Below are 22,096 nucleotides of genomic sequence, written 5' to 3'. Positions count from 1 at the left end.
GTGTTTAAATGGGGGAATGATACCCTTACACCTCTTTTATTAATATTTTACTTCCCAATCATTCTGTTTTTGTCGTTTGATTATTTAAATTTGGATTAAAAATCTCATAATATAACTTTTTTGCATAATTTATAATAAAATAAATTCAATCAAACAATGTATTCATGTAAATTAATTCAAAATAAATATAATTTTATAAAAATTGACTGAAAGAGTAAAAGAAAGTCAATTTTTAATTAAATTACGTGATTATATTAGTTTATTGAATTTATTTTATTTTAGATTATACAAGAAGATAATGTTTTAAGATTTTGAATCCAGATTCAATAAGTAAAATGAAAGAAAAAAAAAATAACTGGATAGTAAATCAAAAACAAATTAGATGTAAGAATATAATTACTTAAAGAAGGATGTTACTACGGTCACCGTTCGCAGCTCCCAACGGGAGCTACTATTTACATTTTTTATTTGTTGTGTTTTTTTACTTGTATTTTATTAACATTTTTAAACTTTTTGTTTTTAAAAAAAAAACTTTACAATATCATTAAACAATACTTTCTTACTCACGAAGTTTAAAAAAAAAAAAATCATATCATTTTCCTGCTCTTTAAAGGGGGTCATGCAGGGGATGAGATTATTGGGTTTCAATCTTATGGAATTTCCGTACAATGGTGGCGAGACAAGATAGCGTTCAAATTCAAGCGGTATAGTATTGGGTGGCAGGGCTTGATCGGAACCCGTGAGGGAAGGAATCAGAATTCACCTTAGATAGCCGTTGTACAGAGATTTGAATCTTAAAAAAATAATAAATAACGACGGCGTTAACAATTATAGTTCAATAAAAATTCAAGTTAGTGCGGAGGCATCAGTAGCGTACAGTAGCGACAGAACAACGATCCAACGACTCCTGTCTCTCCAACGGCTCTGTTTGCAGAGATTACGTGCCCGCCTCTTCGTCAAAATTTTGAAACTCTCTCTCTCTCTAAAATCAAATCTTCGACTTTTTAAAAAGTGTTTCTCGGAGACTGTGGCAGCCTCCCTCTCTCCCTTATCTATCACGGACCGTTGCTTATCTACCACAATTCAAATCCTTCTTTCTCCTCTCTGCCGTTCCCTTTTCCCTTTCTCGTAACTTTTCCTTACAATTACTCTGCAAGCATTCCGACGTTCCTATCGTTGTTTTCATTCTTCTAGAGACACGGCACACACTCTCTGTGTCTCTCTTTGTAATTTTCAAAGTCACCATGGGTGCTTGTTTCAGCAAGAAGCGAGGGTCTTCTTCCTCTCCTTCTGTTGCGGCCGTCACTTCAGCAGCAATGGCACTTCCATACACTTCCCACAACGAAGATGCCACATGTTGTGAAAATAGTACCACCCACAAGGTTAAAGCGGAGACTGGTGAGCCAAAAATGAAGATGAAGAAGACTGCGCAGGTGACTCAAGAAGACCAAAAAGTGGAAGAAGATGAAGGCGGCCTAGTGAAAAAGGAGATTTTTGTTATCAAGCACCGGAAGAGCCATGACGGTAGAGACAGAGGGAGAGATTCTAGAAGCCCACCTCCTCAACAAGATGCTCCATTAGTACCGCATGGGCTTACCCCTACTGCTGCTGCTACGACTACATCTAACGAATCGGCAGATGAATCAATTAGCAACAAGGTTACCCAAGCTGCAGCAGCGGGTGTGGGTGTAAGGACATCAAGTTGCACGAAAGAAGAGGTGGATGCCATTCTCATTCAGTGCGGAAGACTTAGCAGAAGCTCTTCCGGCAAGGCGACTACCTCTTCCGCTTCTTATGACCGTAGCAGAAAGTACTCGGGCTCCAAGAGGAGCTATGACTTTGACGAGGTTGTTGCCGCTGATGATGATCAAAAGAAAGCCAATGTCATTGAGAACAATGACTTGTGTGAGGATGATGAAAGACGACAACACCGACAACGCCACCGCCAATCACCGAGGCCTTCTTCATCTTCTCAAGGTAGGAGAAGAACACCCAGCAGAGAACGGGACCAACAACAGCGCTCGAGCAGCCGGGAGAGACGAGTGAGCCGATCACCCGGTAGACGATCGTCGGAAACCACCACTCCTGCTAGTACTACGACTGGGAGTGCACCTGCTACAGCAAATACTGCCAAGAATGGAAATAGGCCAGGAAAGATGGTCTCGGTCCCGGCTACTGTTTCATCATTGGTGATGGATAAGAGTAACAATGGTGGAGGAGGAGAATCTACAACAGCCACTGCTGTCAAGAGGATTTCAGTTAGGAGAAATGTTAGCAGCGAGGCAGTGACGCAAGGTGCAAGGGGTGCTGCATCGCCCCGGTCCCAGTCCCCAGCAAGAGCAAATGCACAAACAAAGATATCCAATGACAATCAGCAGCAGCAGTCACTTAGCCGCAGCTCTTCAAGGAAAGCAGAGCATTCTCCTTGCAGAAGAAACCCATTGAGTGAGATCGACCCCAACACCCTCGCATATCCACAACCACACAACAACGCTAGCGGCAAGGTACTAAATAGAAACAAAAAAGACAATGAAGGAGAAGGGGGGATGGCTCTCAAGGATTCCACTAATGTTCTGAATCAGGTGAACACCTGCTCTAATGTATGCACAAACGTTTCTGCATTTCTTGAGTGAAAATATCTGCAGGCCATGGCTAATTGACCCATAGGACTATCCGTTTGCTTGCTTGTGTAGTAAACTAAACAATAATGATCTCCTACTCCTACTTTCTTAGAAAATACAATTATTACACCATCAAGCATTCATTTTTTAAGTCAAGTACATCATCTGGCATTCTTCATTGCAGAAACCAAATCCAGAGATAGTAAACAGTATGAGCAACAGAGCTGTTGTTCAAGGGACCAACTACAAAACCAGCAGCAGAGGTCCACTGGACAACCAGGTTGTGACTGTCAATTGCATACCGAAGGAACAGCGACAACTGACCGTGGAAGAAGCCCTAGAACAATCATCAATGGCCGGCCATGTCGGTGCTGAAAGCCTGAACCCACAGAAGTTAACAAGAAGCAGGTCCTCTAGGAGATCGCGAGACCTAGACCTCAATCCCGAAACTTTGTTGAATCCTAACCCCTCTTATACTACGCTGTTGCTAGAAGATATCCATAATTTTCACCAAAAGAACACGAATACAGCTTCTGTTTCCCTACCAGCTTGCGTCACCAAGGCCTGTTCTATCCTCGAAGCTGTTGCTGACCTGAACTCCACCACAAGTTCTAATCTGTCCCGTGCCTTTTCTGATGACAGAAAAAGCCCCCCAACATATCAATCTAGTAGGACTACCTACAATATTTCTCTGGGCAATCCTCTTGTCGGGAAGATGGTAGCAGAGGCCAAAGACCCTTTTATAGAATCTGAGATAGCCGTCAGCGATGATGTAATGGAGCCGAGCTTTCACAAGTATGTAACAGTAAGGAGGGGTTGTGGATTAGGTGGAGAAGATATGGAGGACCAAGAATCGTCGGGTAGCAACAGTTTTGTCAGCGGGGGTCAACAACATTGGGGCCTTTCTTCTTCTTCATGGGAGCCCAATTCTGCTGACTCAACTGACTGCTATACTTCAAACGCCAGAGAGGAAGATCAGAAGAGGCCACAGGGGAGTGTACTATCTGAACCAGTTGGCAATATGGATGAAGCTAGCAAGAGATTGAGGGGCAAAAAGAGAGACTGTGAACCCCAGCAGAGCCGTGGGATTGGGCGTGGCAGGCTTGGCGTCACTAGAGGTCTACACTCGATTCCTGCAACTGCAGCATCCACATAAAGATGTTTTGAATGACTTTCCATTTGATTGTATTTACTGATTGGAGAATAGGATTCTCCAGTTCGTGTTTTTTTTTGGGGGGGTGGGGGCAGGGGGGAGGGGGAGGGGGAGGGGTTGCATACTTGCAACCATTTTAATTTGTAATGTTTACCTTTGACCCCCTTTTTTCAGTCATCCTTCACATAAGATTTATCATTTGTAATGTAATGTTTACCATTGATTGTTTCAGTTCACCCTAATCAGAGATCACAGGGTCAAAAGATGCAACCGGGGGATCAAAGAAGTGCTTTCAGGGTCTCTAGAGTTTGCCAAGACATGACATGGTGAACCAATGTGCCATTCACAGACCAGTTGCATTCAAAGCGATTTCTTTGCATGCCCAAAGAACGTGACAAATAAAACTGCATCTCTGAGATGAATTTTGATAGTGTATTTCCGACCAGAGAAAAAAGGACGTCATCTAAATAAATTTATATCTACAAAAAAAAGTAACGACTAACGATTTTGACCCAAACGAGATGTGTCTTTAAATTTCCTAACACTTCTGTTTGGGAAACGTGGGTTCGTGTAAACAGACCCTCACACGAACCATTTACATGGACCACGTTTCCCTAGCAGAACTCAGTTTCCAAAATAGATGGGTAATTAAGCTCACACTGTAGACATTTCCAACACTGTTAAACAGTCCAAAATAGATTTCCTACAAAATCCTAACCAGCACAACTTACGTCAAGTATACAAGCAAACTTGAGTCATTTTCAACGCAGTATCATAGAGATTCTATATATAGTACAAATAATTCGAAGGAATATTTGACCCTCAACCTTCCACAAATTTCTCCCAAGGAATCATTGACTGATCCCCAAGTAAGGGGCTTAGAGCTGAGTTAGGTTTCAATGAGCAATCTACCCATGATACTGTTCCACAGAGATAATAACTCGTGCTCCCACTCTTTAAGAACCTCAGCGTAGCAAATTCACTAAAATAACTGAAGCCCGTATTTGTAGTAATGTCCTGCAGCATGCATGGTTTAAGTCTGCATCCAAGTATGTGTGCATAGATGCTAACATCTCCATCCCGGGTCATGAGGGCTCAGAGCTAGCTTCCAAATGAGTCTTGCTTTCATTTTGTTACCATGTAAAGCGATCCATATGGGTCAAAATGATTCATTCCACAACATTCCTGTAGTTAACCATGTATATTGCAGCCAAGGTAATAACCGCCCCAACTAGTTGGAAGGGTGAGAAGGTCTCACCGAGATATATAAACCTGAAATCACAGATTGATGGAGCGCAAACAATTTTTGTCACAAATTTGTAAGATTCCAAAAAAGCTTGATTTAAATAAACATCTGAAAGCATTATAACTTTCTCTTCCTTTTGATGGTTGGGTGACCTTACCCAAAAATTGACGCAAACATTGGAGTTAGAAAGGTAAGGGAGCTCAGCTTTGTCAAGCTACCTGAAATACATTAAAGTCATCAATTCCAAACTAAAAGCTCAAAATCAATCATGTGAATCGCAGACAGGGGCAGTTCTGCACTAAAATTCAGAACAAACAAAGGTGTCTATACAAAATCGTTGGGTATTTTTGTCATCCCACTGAACTCTTACTTGAGGAAATAAGTTGGCAAGCTCAGCATAAACACGATCTCGAACATTATAGTTACACTTTTTCAGCAAGGTAGCAGACTGTCTAGTGTTTGGATGAACTAAAAAATAATACATTATACCTCCAAATGAATATAGCGACAGGAATATAGTTTTTACCTGTATTCTCCAATGTTCTTCTCAACAACCAAATTGAGTGTAGGAACCAAAAATTGTGTTTGTCTTTGTTTTCTTTTCTCTGTTTCTTTCTTAACTTTTTTGCTTATGTGGATTGCTAAACAGCACTAAAATAACAATTTGGTTGCATTGCTCTCTGTTAGCATCCCAGGGTTACAGTAACAATTGTCTACAGTTTCGGCAATATAAGTATCATTTAACATGCTAAGAGCAAGGTATTTGGAAGGATGGTGAAAGGTTTGATATCTGGACTATACTTATTTTTTTCTTTCTTTTTCGATGAAAGAGGACAAAGCCCCAATTTTATTTATAGACCCTCCTCGCTTATGGCAGAGGATAGTGAAAGGTTTGATATCTGGACTATACTAATATTACTGCTTATCATTGCTTTTCACGTTTGGTTTAGTAAAAGTAAAAAGAAAAATATGACTTTGATGATCCAAAATTTATTAGAGATATAGATCTGAATTGAATCTAGTTATAAGAGGACCTGAAGAAACAGCAAAGTGATAAAGTATTACAAGAGTAAATAGTAAAATTGCTTTTATTAATATTTTCTGCAGCTCTTGACCCGTTACGATGATTCATAAGAAAATCTGGAATAAACAACTTTGATACCATATAAGATTTCATGACAGGAGATTTTTTATACAGTTCGAAAAAATGATAAGAAGATTAAACAAAACAAAAATTAAAAGATGACCTTTTGTTGCGCTATAGAAGTATACACCATAACTAACGGCACTTCCGAAAATGGACGTGTACAGGAGTGCCAGCACATCGGGAGCAGTTAACTCCTTGAGAATCCCATTGGCAGCAGGATCATGATTAAGAATGGAGAATATCACAAGAGGGAGACCACCGATAACCATATGCTGTAACAAAATTTCTATTAGTCTCCCCTTTTTTTTTTTTTTGATAAGTTTTCTATTAGCCTCCCTAAGGTCTCTTCATTTCTTCAGAGTATCTGCTGTGGAACATCCTAGAACATTCTAAATACAAATATACCATGTGATTATGATGATAATTAATGATTAGAATCATGTGCCCCATGCAACTTAGATATAAAGAGCTACAAACAAAGCCCACCAGATTTATACTAAAAATTGTGTGCAATATACTTATTAATCAAAACTCTCAATGGTACAGATTCAGGGGAAAACAACTTCTTCCAAGACATTAGGACTACTAGCTGAAATAACAAACGAAATTACACAGTTCAAATTAGAAATTACCAGTCATAATTTCGGAGGTGATATCAACAATGCTATGAGAAATTACCAATCATAATATTTGCAAGTAAACTACTACTTGAGATGGTACAGCCTACCCATCCAGTTGCCATGACAGGATCTGAGTACTTTGAAACCCAGCGGACCATGACTGTGCCAACTGCCATGCTCTGAGCTGCAAGAAGCATCCACCACTCCCCACTTCCCCACAGGGAAAAGTTACTCTTATCAAAAGTGAGTGCAGGTACCTGCAGAATAAAGCTCAAGTTTATACAAAAGCCACATAGGCCAGTTAATAGGTTTCTAAAAAATCTTAGTTGCTAAGATAGCAATAATAAGTCAGAAAAGTCTTCTATAGCATTCAAGGACAGTGTCACCACAAAACTTGTATAATGCATCATAAATACAAAAAAGTGAAGGGCAAAGGCATTTGGTGAGTGCTTCAATCAGGCGTTCTGCTTGGACAAGGGTAAACGGTAAGGAGGAGGTGCGGGCGATGTTAGGGAGTATGTACCAAAATATACAAGCTATTCCACAAGAATAAAAAAGCACAGGCATCTGTTGTACAGCAGATATCAAAATATTGGTTGTTGACTTGCTGAGTGCACCCTCTTGAAAGACATCAATGAATTTCTTAAAAGTACGATAGTAGAAAGAACAAAAGTGTGAAGATAAGAATATTTGAAATAAATAAATGAAGTTAATTTTATTAGGCCATTCCTTTTCTCTTAGAAGAACATTAACATTCAAAAGAACCATAAAGAAGGAATGGGAAATTCATTGCTTGCATTTCACATGAAGTTAGCCTTAAACGAGTTGTGCAAATGGAGTTTTTTGTGAAGCCAAAATCAAAACTCCAAAGCATTTAGCACACACCAAGATCCAGCACAAAAGCTTACCTCAAGGAGTAAGAGTCCTATTACACCAAGTACAAGCCCTGCAGCTCCAACAAACCCAATGGACTCACCAAATAACAAGGCTGCGAGTATGGCCACTGTTAAAGGTTGAGAGTCAATTATCACCTGCATTTTGGAAAACGTCGTTAGTCAGAGCCAACAAAAGATTTTACGGAACTTACGCCTTTGATTTTCACAAAAGCTGGTAGATGGCTAAAGAAATTGATTTCCCATATTTTTATTTAACTTATAGCATCTTGTGCAGTGCTTGCTTGCAAAACCTCAATGTTGTTGATGGTCCTTTGGAAGAGTAGTTTAAATCATTGATTTATTAGCATGCCAAGGCTTGTCGCCATTTAGACAGAAGGTAAAGACAACCATTTCGTTTGTGTGTGTGTGGTTTAAGTAATAAAAGTGGCAACCTTTAGATGAATGGAATTGAAATGATAATCGATGAAGCAATGAAGAGTGCATTGTGCAATAACGTACACTACCCAGGCCAGCCGACGTCTTTTGTAACCCTTCAGCAAGAAAACCCTGTTCCACCATTATCAACGTTTTTTTGTTAATAACAAGAAAATTACTTAATTAATAATTTAAAAAAAAAATGTAGATGGAGAAGGTGACCTGGAAACAGGTGGCATCGACGAGAGCGAAGAGAGAGATGGAAAGCCAAGCAGTGAGTCCAGAGGGGGAGGGGCGATTACGTGAAGCGGCGAATGCTATCAGGAGAAAGCCAGCGGGAATGAGACGGAAAGAGGAAACGAAGAAAGGGCCATACTTTGGAATGACTTCTTTCATGGCCACCATGGCCGTGCCCCAGAAGAAGAAGGGAGACACCAATACCGCCCATTCCCACACTGCTCCCAGTGCTACCGAATTATCGTCTGGCAGAGCAACCGTTTCTTCAAAATTGGATGTGGATGAGGAAGGGGAGACAACGCCCTCAAAATCCTGCCCTGTCCCAAGACAATCAAAATCAACGGCTTCTTGTTCATTCTCCTTTTCTTCAAATTCGATGTTTGTGCCGCCGGTGCACTTGACAATATTCTTCGAATCTGCTTCAAAACCAGTGAAAATAATCCCCTTCCTGAAGACGCTGCTGCTATTGTATGGAAATTGATGGGTAGACTTGATGGAAGTAGATATACATGATGGAGAAGGGGAAGGTGTGGAAAATGATAAATTATTAAGAGAGAGAGGTACATGAAAACGGCAAGAGTAAGAAGGGAAGATGGCATAGGCAGTGGCAGAGGGAGACGACGGACACGGCCTCATTTTCAGACGCCAAGAATATCTGCAAATGCACAGAACCACAAACACGCAGTGCCACAAAGACGGCACTTGAGCCTTGCAAATTGTGTTACCTTAAAATCTTTTTTTTTTTTTTTTTCTTTTTTGAAAAATAAAAATAAAAATAAAAAAAGATTTTTGTGCAAAAGTAACGCGAATCCAATTATTTGACAGCCAGTTGATTTCATACTGTTGTTTTATCAAATTTTATATAATCAACTCTTATTTTAAACAATATTATTTATAAAAAAACATATATATTTTACAAAAAATTGTACATAAATCATAACTCGAATTCGATACAGTATTAAATGAGCTTGCTTTTATATCATTATTAGATTTTTAAGCTGATATTTTCAAGAAAACCTTCGAGTAATTTTGGGATAAGATTGTAACCCATATTTTTCAGATGCATTCACATCCATTTACAGAACCTTAATCATAAATTCCGGTGCCTGCACAGATGATGAATTCCTGTCTATCCCATATAGAGAACTGCTAAAAAGTAAGTTATTAGCATATTTATTCAGGTTGTCAATTAACGGAGTGGGTTAAACAAATGAATTGCAGAATATGGATGCAATATGGGTGTTGGGGAATCAAAACTGGGAAATCATGTCTGTAGATAGGCTATGGAGTTCTTGTGTTGGAGATGTTCACGGGAAGGAGGCCTGCCCGTTACTGAATAGTGATATGAAATATTCAAAGACAGTAGTTTAAATGGGATTGCCCAAAACAACTCATGCATGCAGATGGTGGATCCGACCCTTCTCAAGGGATATGCATGTGGGCCGTTTCTTGTACCAACTATTTCACACGTGAACAATGCCCGGCCCACCCTTCAAAGATCCAATGTTAATTACACGTAGTTTGTTGATTTCTACGCACCATAAATTGAGATCCGAAAAAGGACCGTACTGTAGATTAATAGAAGAGCAACATCATACATAAGGTTTAAAACATGACTTTTTTAACGAATAATGATGTTTTTTGTTTGGAAAGATGTCGTCCTTCCTTCCTAGTCAAATCTAATGATTTGAAATATATTTTTTAAATGGTTATAATGATGTTTTTTGTTTAGATGTTTTTACTTATTTATTCTTCTTTAAAAACAGATCACTTAAAATTAAAGGAAAAAAAAGAAGGTGGGGGTGATGAGAGGCATGATGTCAATCTCCAATACCACCTGCTTCAACAAATTAAGGTCAAGAAAATCTAGAACCTATTGATCATATATGCATACCATGTGTTGTTGAGGATGGAGTTGGCTGACTGGCTTGACTTTGTCATGTTCTAATTCTTTCTATATCTCGATTATTAATTACATTTCCATTTGGAAAGAAGAAAAAAAAGGCAGAAGAGCCAGCGGGGAAGCTTACTAGTATATTCCAATTCCATGGGTTCTGTTCTTTGTTCTCGATCGTTGGTCTGACTAGTTAGCCTATATATATTAACATGCATGGAAAGGTATCTTTCAAATTATCGCATGTATGATGTATCGAAAGTTAAATTAGGTGGGAAATGAAGTTTGAACAAAGCAGAAGTCATATTCAGAAAGAGACGGTAAAAATTAGAACTAGCTAGACAAGTCAAATACGTAACTTTCTGCACCAATTATTAGACCAAGCTGATTGCCACGTATCGTCTATTCATGTCCATAAAAATTTTATATACAATTATTTTATATATATTTTATATATATATCTTATTAATATATATAATTGATTATGTTAATTTTTTATAATATATAATATTTTTTTATCAATTAAATTAATAAAATATATAAAAAATACGTAAAAATGACTATACCTAATAAACTCTTATATCAATATGCATGTTTAGAAAATTAAGCCTATATATATAAGACATTAATTAATTGATCATCTAGATCGATGGCTGTGTCTGTCGAGGTCATTTTTTTCAATCACAAGATCATCATATGCTTGAAATCCTCTATATATATATATATATATATCGCATTAATCCTGTTCAACACGTGGATCTAGATGAATTATATATAAAGCCGTGCATGGGGAGAAGCCTATATATGACGTCGTGAGTCGACATATTATTTGACAATCGAAGTACCGCAAATTACACGGAAATAGATATCTGTATATATATATATAGATAGGCAGTGTTCAAACAAATGTCTAACATCTGCTAACACGGGATAAGAAAATTATGTAATATGCTGCGACGAAGTTACTTGGCATAACGACGCGTTGTAGATACAAACTTTCTGGAATATATGCGTACGTATTGGAAGACGACTCCCCTGTAGAAATAAAAAAAACTTCCTTGAAAGGCGCGGCACACATCAACGACCTCCAAGAAAGTCAGAAAGGGAAGCTTCAGCCGCCAGAAGACGTTGCACCTGATAAAAATCTACTTTCCTTCAAACCATACTAATATATATTTATGCAACAGCAACTCGAAGCATTAATTTCATTCTGCGACGTACGTTCTTCCCAATCGATCTTAACTAGTACTGCAGCTCGGTGATCACCAAAACTGCTTGATCATTTACTTTTTTTCTTGAGCGTTCATTAATGGCTGATCATCTGAAAGTTCATCCCGTCCACGATGTTGAGGCGCCCCACACAAGCCCGAGTAGGTCTCCGTTGGTGCCACCGGGGACGTCTAAATCCGATAAAGTCGCAGAGGTGCAGCACCAGCACCCAGCTCCATTCCAACCGACCATCCCCGTGACGCAATCAAAACCACCTAAGAAGAGAAGTTGCCTCTGCAGATGCCTGTGTTGGACAGTATGCCTCCTAGTGCTCCTAATAATCATCATCGGTATCATTGTTGGGATATTCTTCCTGGTGTTCCGACCAAAGCTTCCCAAGTACTCGGTGGACAACATACAAATTACCCAATTAAATCTCAGCAGCGATGACAGCTTATACGCGACGTTCAACGCGACGATCACTGCAAGGAATCCAAATAAGAAGATTGGAATATATTATGTGGGTGGGAGCAACATAGGCGTGTGGTACACAGACAAAAAACTATGCCAAGGAGCACTGCCAAAATTCTACCAGGGACACCGGAACACGACGGTGCTTAACGTGGCAATGACAGGACAGACGCAGAACGCGACAGGCCTGCTAACTACACTCCAGCAGCAGCTGCAACAGACGGGAGGTGTTCCGCTTGCTCTTAGGGCTAATCAGTCTGTGAGGATAAAGCTTGGAAAATTGAAGCTGTTTAAGATGAAGTTCAGGGTCAAGTGCCGTCTGGTGGTGGAAAGCCTTACTCCTAATAACGGAGTTTCTACTCGCAATACTAGCTGTAAGTTCAGGTTTAGGCTGTAGATCGATTACAATTATTTCCAGTATTTTAGTACGTACGTATATCTTATATATATTATGCCATATATGGCTATATTTTTTCACATTTTTTATTTTGAATTCTGAATTTTTTTTACTCAATCGAGATTTCTTCTCTGTTCCCTGTAATAAGTAATCGGAGGATCGTATAATGTACGTAGCTAGCTCCTTAATTCATTCGGCCTCCAGTTTTTTTTTCCCTCTTTTTCTTGACAGAGATCGGCCTCCATATATATTGAAATTTTGATACAGTAATATTTATACATCCTTCGCGTGTTTTGTATTCATCATGTGCCAAATGACTATATTAATTCTTGAATAATGATAGCCTTACCACTATTTTATCACTCTTTTACCACTTTTTTTAATTTTTTAATTTTTTTTAAAATTTTTCTTTTACTTAATGATTAAGCAAGTGACTATCAATAAAATTATATATTTTTAAAATTTTTTCTTAATGACTAAGAATGTTAAAAAAATACTTAAAAGAAAATGATAAAAAAATAAATACACTACAAGTGATAAAATAGTGGTAAAAGAGTGGTAAGTGTATCATTACCCTTAATTCTTTGGCACAGAATTATATAGCATATATAATAAAATTAAGACAATATCAAATCATGTCATCGATCCAATAATTATTAGTTTGTCTTGTACGTTTCTACCACTTACGTACTTTAATTCGTTTACCACATGATAACAAGTACAATAACGAGTGACAGCAACAATTAACAAGTAGATATATACGGTTGGAGAACTAGATATATCGCTCAATATCCAAGCTGATTTTTTAGCAGTAACATATTTACGTTCAGGCGTCTTAAGCCAACTCTGAGGTACTGGTCCTCAACCACCATGGCGGGCACGGAGAGAGGGTAGGGGTGGCGGGCATGGGGAGAAAGAGAGAAAAAACAAAAAAAAAAAAAAAAAACAGTGAGACATGGCATATGACTGCCACATCATGTGTAGAATCCCTTTGTAGGATTTTTTTGTATCTATAGTGTTTTTTAAATATATATATATATATGAAGTAGTACTATCGGACCGCACATTATTTGTTGTGACGTAAAATTAATGTGTTTTTAAACCGCATGCACGGCGTACCCACAATATGCATGATGCGGTGCATGCCATTCATGAAATTTTGAAACTGGCTAGCTAGCGGTCGAGGCGTACATATTCTCTACTGCGAGACGTACACTAGTGATTTCGCAGCGTGGGCGAGGATCGACCTCCATTGCGAGCTAGCTATTCTTAGCCGGCCCATGACAACAATTTCGCTCTCCTTGCCTTCATCTTGAGGCAACGATAGAGTATAATTTACAGAACTCTTTAAGTGATCCATAGGATTATGATCTTTCGTGTATATATATATATATAGGTGAGCCACGGGATGGTTTCGTTGATCGATCGGATCATGATCATCAGCCCATCTGTTCCCTACCGATCAATCAATCCAAAATGGCATACAATTACGAAAAATTATTAGATTCTTAATATAATTCAGATGGGTAGTATTCATTCTACAAAGCAATTTTCATGTAGGCCGTAAGATGTATGTTTTGTACGCCGACTATTATAGGTAAAATGACTCGTCCAAAATTTACTATATATGATGATGACATGGATGCTTCGCACATAATTAAAAACAAATATAGATTTTTAAGAATGCTTGACCAAACTATAAAACTTAAAAGTGAAAAACAAGATAGAAATGACATGTATTAATATTAAAAATGATGTATATATAGAAATAAAAATTCTATGTGTAGTCATTTTTAGACAGTACTCTTTTATACACTCCAGTGATATGATTGGTTGTGTATTAAAAAAAAAATTAATCCAACTAATTATATTAGTGGAATGCACAGAAAATATGTAAAAATTACTATATGTAGTATTACTCATTTAGAAATAGAAAGTACGAACTACTAGTACCCACAACACACAAACGTCGAATAAGTAGTACTACACAGGGCTGAAGTACTGAAGAACCGCTGGACAACGAATACGCGCGCAGTACGAGCTAATTAGTACTTAAGAAGCTAAGAAATCATCTACCTTCGCATTCATTCCACTAGACAGAAATTTCATGCAAATGGGTGGATTAACACCTGCCAAAGCGAGTATTGAACTTGGTAAAGTCCAAATCCCATCACCACAAATCAACCCGGACGCTACAGCAGGTCCAAATGCATCAGCCTTAGCCCTGTTTGTCTTCTGCCACACAAACAAGATCAAGCTCCCCACACACATATCAATGGCAAAGTATGCTCCAAGATAAAAGGGTATTGCCATTGCCATGGGAAGTGGAATAAAGTTAGCCCTCTTCTTTCCCACTAAATCTCTGATCCCGTTGATAAATATGGCTGCAGCGAAGAAAGCGTAGCAAAGCGTGAGGCAGTGCTTCGGCAAAGACGAGAATCCCTCAACCCCAAGAATTGACATATTACGGTAAACGAGAGCATAAGGAGCTGGGTATTCTGAACCAGGAGATCCAAGATCCTTGAAGGCCTTGTAGAAGAGCCAAAAGACGCAAGGAGAAATAATGCAACCCATTGCGGTCCCAATAACTTGACTCACAAACATTGACCTTGGTGAAGCCAACGTCATATAGCCTGTCTTAAAGTCCTGCATCAAGTCAGATGCCGTGGAAACAATGTTCATCATGACCCCACATGCTGCTAAACCTGCGAGAACACCACCATGGGAGGCCCCTGCCCATGCCCCAATGGTGAAGATGGCCAGCTTTCCATATGTGGATGCCAATGACCAGTCTGTCAAGCCGCAACCATAAGCATTACAAAAGGCTAGTGTTGGTGCTGTAATGTAAATCACCACAATATAGTACCACTTGAGCTGTGGAAATATGTGAGGAAGTGTGGCAGCAGATATAATTGCTATGGTGACATAACCAGCTATAGCAAACCATGTTGGAATCTGGTCCTTGAGAAATAGTTGGGCCCGACGTTGGTCATCGTAAGACAGTGACGGAGGGATTACAGGGGAGGACCGATCTGATACGGAGAGAACTGAGCCCGAGTCTTTGTTTTGTAGTTGGTGATACAAACCAAATAGAGTGTGACCAAGGACCTTAAAAAAGTTGTAGAGACCATCACCAAGGATCATGGCTATAGCTATGAAGACCTATGACAAAAGGAAAAAAAAGCAGTAGTTCATAAAATCATAAACCAGCTTTGTGATCATTACTTCAAGTGTTCAACAGTAACTAATTACGCTTTTGAACATAGAAATTAAGGTGAGTTACCCTGTAACCTTGCAGGCCATGTAGGCTGCTACTGCTGAGTTCTGCAGGGTACCATGAGCCCTTTTTTGCATCTATCAGTGGCCACATGATACCCCATGAAAGAATGGCTCCGATAAGCAGAGATATGTTAATTAAATATGGACAGATCATTCCAACGCCAACATAAGTAGCTGAGAAGTCAAAGTAAAACCTGGATTTTGGCCACAAAATATTCAATCTCTATTTTTATTCAGAATATGAACAAAAGACTATAATTTTAATATATGTACCTGTTATCATAGGCTTTGAGACCAAATGTAGGGAAGTTTCCAAATCCACAACCATCACCTGCAGTAAAAAACCATTGGAAAAAGCCCCAGAAAAAGCTAAAGGAGAAGAACTTCCCCAATGCACTCACTTGTTTCCTATAATGTGAGATTGACAGAAAAGTTATGAGCACTAAGTTAATGTGTCAGTGAACTTAAGTACAAGGAAACTGCATTGTACTGGAGGAGGGTCGAGGTATATACTTCGCTAGCTTGGCACCGTGAGGTGTGTGAAAGCTGTTGATAAGGTGGGCGGTTGCTGTGCCACTTGGGTAAATCAATTTGAAATCTATGACCATAATCTGTAATGAATTGTACCTTAGATATATTGAAAAAAAAAAAAAAATCTGAACATAGACTTCGAAATTGGAAACACAATCCTGATTCAATCTTAAATATCTTTAAAACATTTCCTCATAGATGAAGAGAAGTGAAATCTATGATAAAGCTGATGGGAAAAGGTTTACTTTATATCTTAACAAAATCATATATACTTAATTATTATCACACAGAGAAGTGCTACAACGTATCATATAGAAATTTCACAAAAGTAAACTCACAAATTGACATATCTTTTTATGATATGTTAGATCTATTTTATAATAAAAGTAGATTTACAATCTAACGTACCATGTCAATTTGTAAGTTTACTTTTATGAAATTTTTTTGTAGTCAAAACACTTTTTAATCATATATAAACCATGTGATAAATAAGGCAAAAAAAAATCTATATATAAGTACTTAAATTGCACATACATGCACCCAAAAATAAAAAATAAAAAAAGGGAACATTATACGTTAGTCTTTATGTGATATTAAAACTTAAAATATCATATGGATGAAAAGAAAGTACTTCTAGTGGTAGTCTGTATATTTCAAGATCAAATGACTGTGACAAGTGCGGCACTTTGTTAGTATGTTAATTACCTTTCGAAGAGGCACCACCGAAAAGAGACCAAGAAAGCTAACAACAAATAGAAATCCAATCATCCATCCCAATGTTGGGTTCTTGATATTTTGAGCATCGTTAGCTTCAGTAGATTGTTTGGCGACAACTTCACTCATCCCAAAGAGGTAACTGCCAAAGCCACCTGCTCATTCAAGATCCAGATCGTGATATATATCATGAATTCAGAACATGACATGGGGATCGAACATAAAAATTTATGGGTTGACAGGTACTGCCTGCAAATGTTTTTGTCTTTGTTTGATTATAATTAGGCTGTTAATAATTTTGACTTCCAACTCCTAATGATCTGTCATTCATTTGGTTGTAATTTGTTTATCTATGTTAATTTGGTAAATCTATCGTTAGTTTTGTATTAATTACAATTTACATGAATGTGAAGATTTTTTGCGATGCTAATGATTTAGAGGAAAGGTGTGCAATCCTAGATTGATGTAATTACATATATAGTCCTATGGCCAGAGCTCAATACGGGCCTGATCTTCTGCATTATCATGCGGAGATCAATACCGAAAGCCATACAAATAAATTAAGGCATAAGAAATTGGCTATGAAGGTTGAAGAAATACTGCAGATTATTTATTTTTTGGGTTTTTTGTTTTTATACTTCATATTCTTTTTTCGACTACAATTCAGGTTCTGATCTACTCTCAAGCTTTTTTATAAGTATCGCAATTAAAGACTAGATCGAACAGAGAAGCAAGCAACTAGCTAGGAAGCAGGCCGGCCTTAATTTGAGATCACGGTAGAAAATATAATTTATTGTTTTAGAGTTTATAGCTCCTAATTTAAGTAATAAGTTTTACAATTAAAAAATTATTTAGTGTTTGATAACCATACGTTTAAACTACTTTCAAACATATTACATTTGTTTGAAAACAAATTAAAAAAGTGTTTACTAAGGTAAAAATGACCATTATTTGAATTTTTAAAGATTATATTCATATTGTTAAAAGTTTGAAAGTTGTAATTATCTTAAAATTATATGGATATTTTTGTCTATTAATAATCTTTTTAAAATTTGAATTACGTTTCCCATTATTTTAAAAAGCACGTTTGAGTAAAAGTATCAAAATAATGTTTTTTCTCCAACGTACTTTTTTAGTTTATTTGAGATTGAAAGTAATTTAATATGTAAGACCCAAACAATCTAATTTTTTTTTTATAAAAAAGCTTTTAAAACTATTTAAACACTTTTTTTCATTAAAGATGCAATTGACATGATCTATATATATATATATATATATATTTATATCGTTTTTGAAGCATTATATTTGCATTAACATAGTATAATTTAATTATCTCACAAAATCAAATAATAATCCTGTTCAAGTACTTGTTCCATGTTTGGCCCGGACATACCACTAATAATTGGGAGCCACATGATATGCAAGCATGCACGAAATTAACTCGCATACATCATCATGAAACTAATGAACATCCATCCTGATCTTCGATCACACGGTCCCATATATTATGAACTACTTGTGAATCAAATTATATTTAACCTTAAGGGGGAAAAAAAAGATTATCTTTAATCAAAATTAGATTTCAACATCCAGCCAACTCCTAATAAAGAAAACAATATGATCTCAAATTAACACTCCCGGGCACCCAGGCTGCCGCCACCACCCCAGATTCTGTAACGTGGCACTCTTTCTTTCATGATCAGAGGGCCGACGAATGGAAATTGCATCTTAACCGTATTAATCAAAGCATGACAAGAACAGAATTCATCGATCCGATACTAATAAGAGCGTGCGTGCGTGCATGCATGGACGCTTACAATTTCATCCATTAATGTAATATTCTACAAATTAAAGCAAATAAATAAATAAATTAATTAAGAGCAATATTCAATTTATGAAAGACTGGAGATGCATGGCGCAATTAATAGAAATAGTCGTAGTACCGCTGAATGCGATGCCGGAGCTGGCAACGACGCAGGTCTGAATAACAGTGTTTTCTTGACGGGTGAAGGGCTGCCTCAGCATCCCGGCCTTCTCGAGTAACTTGGTCCATGTCTTGACAAAGAAGAAGCCCAGAAGCCCCGCCGAGACGTTGAGGGACGGAATGATACCGGTGGTCAGGTTCAGTTTCATCACTATGAAGGTGAAGAGAATCCCAAGCACCAAGCTCACCGCAAATGCCCTCAAAGTCAGCTGATTCTGCCATGTAGGCACCTCCTTGCTCGAGAATATTTCCTCTACCGAAGATGCCTCCGTGAATTCCTTCTTCTGATCTGCTGCTGCTTCTTTAGCGGACACCGTCGCCCCGTGATCTCCATCCTTCTTCCCCTCTCTGTGGGTATCCATCTTAATTTCCCGATATGCGGATCTTCGTTCTCAATACCTCCTACTTATTTTCCATACACCACTATCTCCCTTCCTCTCTCTCTCTCTCTAAGCGTGAAGGGTGCCATTAAACACACGCGGTGTCGTTGTGGCGGAGCCACGTTGGTCTCAGGAGTCAGTGGCCATTGGAACTTTACACGTACTCGTGTAAAAGAATTTTACTATTGAATGCACGCACTTAGTAAAAAAAAAAGTGTGGTCAATTAATTTTTAATTTTAAAATTTGACAAAAATTTGATAAGATTTATATTTTATATGGAAAAATTTAGTTGTAAGCATAACTGTGCACTAATATGTGTACTAATCTAATATGATTGGTCAAAAATAAGTTTTATTAAAAATAATGCTAATTTAAATTTTAAATATAAAAAAATCAATATTGATACGCAGATTAGTACGCGACTTTACTTGTATATAAAAAAATTCATTTAATATATGTTGGAATTGAAGATTCCATATGATAAATATGTACTGTTTCTCATCATCTAATAACAAGTACGTCAGTCACCAAATCGACCAAGAATTAATTAGATCAGATCAGAGTTAAATCCTTGAGTATAGCAGTTAAATATTATAATTTTAAAAATATATATATACACGTAATACGTATATGCATGGATTATTTGTTTTACATATATACTAGATAAAAGTAATATACAACTCACGTTTGCTTAGTTTATATTTAATTTTTTATTAATAAGGATGTAATGTTTTCAGTTAATTATATAAATAACGATATAATATTTATATAATTTATAAATAATTACACATTGTGATATATTATAAAAGAATAGCATTAATAGAAATTATAACATAGTCCTATAAATAAACATCTAAATAACGTTGTAATATTTATGTAATTTATAAATAATTACACGTTGTGATATATTATTAAAAAAAAACATTAATAGAAGCTATAACATGGTCCTATAAATAAACATCGCTTATAGTTTTTTGAAAATTGTTTGAGATAATTTTGATTTTAGGATGACGATCCAACATCGCCTACAGTTTAATGAAAGTTGTTTGAAATAAATAGAATGAAAACATCTTCATTTAATCACAGCAAAACTTTTAGATTTCATGAATCAAAACATCTTTATTGAATCAAATCAACATTTTTAAAAAAAAATCTTGTATTCGCTCTTTCCTTAATTCAGAAAATAAATTGCACAAAATTAACTGATGTATACACCAGTCATGATAGAAAATACTTTCTCATATATAGAATTTATGCACATGTAGAACAAACATCTGAAAGCGTTTGGAGATTTATTTTAAAAAAAAAAACAAACATGCATATTTTCAAAGTCAATCTCACTTCATTTCTTTTGTGCAAAACTATTATGTGAACCCCGCTTACCTATACTTCTTAATTTTTTTAAATTTCCTCACAATAGTGCCAACAAATATCAATCCTTACTTATAAAAATTCATGTACCCTGAGTAAATTTTCAATTAAACAATTATCACGTATTTATACATGAAATATTCAAATCGTGTATTTTAATTCCTCAAGCCTAAATTTCTCTTAACCCTAAAATGCCATCACCTTATAAATTCCTCAATATTTACTTAATTGAATTCATAAAAAATAACATAGTCGAATAACATTTAAAATACTAATAACATATTAAAAAAAATAATTTGGCTACTTTAAATTTCCATAAAATAAGTCGTGAAAACCCTCTCTCTTAAAATATGTTTACTTTCTTTTAATTAACATAAGTGTTCAACTACATAAGACATCTAATAATACCCATATGATTTAAATATTCTTAACATATTCTTTCATTTTACAAATATAATTTTAATCACATAGATATAACTTTAAAAAAATAATCTTAAAGGTTCATTTCAAACAATAAGCTTTTAAGTATTTAACATAAAATATTAGACACGGACTATTTGCTACTAAAATTGAATTGTAAAAAAACTTATACTAAATAATATAAATTAATACCTTTAATAATTTTTGGGCTAACACAAGAAGTAAATCAAGCCTTGAACTCATAAACAAGTTTAATTTAAGGAAGGTTCTCGTAAAAATCGACCATAGCTCATAATATTTCTGAAAATAAGATCAAATCCACCCTTAATATTAAACCCACGTTGAAAAAAAAACACTTTCTCATATAATTGGCTATAAATTATAATATAAAAGGGCATAAATGTAATTATCCTAAAAACATTGATATATACATGTTTTCTGAAAAGGCAACAGAGAAAAAAAAAAATGAAAAGATGAAGGATAAAATTGTAATCTCATTTGAATATAATACCCTAGCAGTACACAAGAAATATGTTAAAAAGAAAATCAAAACTTTCTTCTTCTAGCTGACAAGCTCTTGAGAAGGAAAACAAAACATTGCAGGGGAGGCTTACCAATAGAGGCCAACGGGATGGAGGCTTGCGGAAAACACTGTGTAGGGCTCCTAAAAAAAGATCACAAGCGGTGGCAACAAAGTGCAGAACCCCATAAGAGGCCGATGAAGGGGTGGCTCAATGGAGGATTTGAGCAAGAACTTGCTTTGTTTTTTAGAAGCAAAACAGGACTGATTTCAATGTGGTTCCCGGTGGTTGGCATCGTGAGTGTGGTGCAAGTATGGTGGTTCACATTGTAGTTGTGGCAACTGAGCAGAGATTGCCATCCAATTCTCCCGTGACCTTCTCACTTGACCTTAAAGCTTCTTCCTTCTCGTGCAGAGCTTCGTCTTTGTGCATCCCGCTCTCGTCGTGCTTCTTAATTGCTTCATGAGCCAGAGCCTTCAAGCAATTGAACAAAACCTGCAACTCTGATTTCGAGTTCTTTATCACCTCGCGAGCCTGCTGCTGTACTTGGATCTGGCCTGAAACACTCACATGTATATTTTGTTTTCTAG

The 22,096-nt window shown here is 36.8% G+C and overlaps 4 protein-coding genes across 4 annotated transcripts; 2 read left to right on the top strand and 2 right to left on the bottom strand.

Annotated features, from left to right (window-relative positions):
- Positions 1–924: 924 nt before the first annotated feature.
- LOC122302298 (uncharacterized protein At1g65710-like) lies at positions 925–4,057 on the top strand. Its single transcript, XM_043113490.1, has 2 exons — positions 925–2,582; positions 2,806–4,057. Exons 1-2 carry the CDS (start codon positions 1,245–1,247, stop codon positions 3,775–3,777), a joined length of 2,310 nt encoding a protein of 769 aa, XP_042969424.1. The 5' UTR covers positions 925–1,244; the 3' UTR covers positions 3,778–4,057.
- A 365-nt stretch (positions 4,058–4,422) lies between these two features.
- On the bottom strand, positions 4,423–9,046 carry LOC122302299 (WAT1-related protein At3g02690, chloroplastic). The gene is made up of 7 exons (XM_043113491.1): positions 8,320–9,046; positions 8,182–8,229; positions 7,696–7,818; positions 6,895–7,044; positions 6,268–6,439; positions 5,178–5,238; positions 4,423–5,046 (listed from the first exon to the last, which is right to left on the bottom strand). The coding sequence occupies exons 1-7, from the start codon at positions 8,968–8,970 to the stop codon at positions 4,944–4,946; spliced, it is 1,308 nt and encodes a 435-aa protein (XP_042969425.1). The 5' UTR covers positions 8,971–9,046; the 3' UTR covers positions 4,423–4,943.
- Positions 9,047–11,132: 2,086 nt separating this feature from the next.
- On the top strand, positions 11,133–12,607 carry LOC122303268 (NDR1/HIN1-like protein 6). The gene has a single exon (XM_043114962.1). The coding sequence runs from the start codon at positions 11,538–11,540 to the stop codon at positions 12,303–12,305; it is 768 nt and encodes a 255-aa protein (XP_042970896.1). The 5' UTR covers positions 11,133–11,537; the 3' UTR covers positions 12,306–12,607.
- A 1,588-nt stretch (positions 12,608–14,195) lies between these two features.
- LOC122303267 (probable metal-nicotianamine transporter YSL7) lies at positions 14,196–19,239 on the bottom strand. The gene is made up of 6 exons (XM_043114961.1): positions 18,773–19,239; positions 16,821–16,984; positions 16,098–16,195; positions 15,858–15,992; positions 15,589–15,778; positions 14,196–15,467 (listed from the first exon to the last, which is right to left on the bottom strand). The coding sequence occupies exons 1-6, from the start codon at positions 19,173–19,175 to the stop codon at positions 14,358–14,360; spliced, it is 2,100 nt and encodes a 699-aa protein (XP_042970895.1). The 5' UTR covers positions 19,176–19,239; the 3' UTR covers positions 14,196–14,357.
- Between the last annotated feature and the right edge of the window lie 2,857 nt (positions 19,240–22,096).

This window comes from Carya illinoinensis, chromosome 3, assembly GCF_018687715.1.
Source record: "Carya illinoinensis cultivar Pawnee chromosome 3, C.illinoinensisPawnee_v1, whole genome shotgun sequence".
In the NCBI taxonomy this organism is placed as follows: domain Eukaryota; kingdom Viridiplantae; phylum Streptophyta; class Magnoliopsida; order Fagales; family Juglandaceae; genus Carya; species Carya illinoinensis.
The sequence above is the reverse complement of the archived record's forward strand: the minus strand, read 5'-3'. Positions and strand labels throughout refer to the sequence as shown.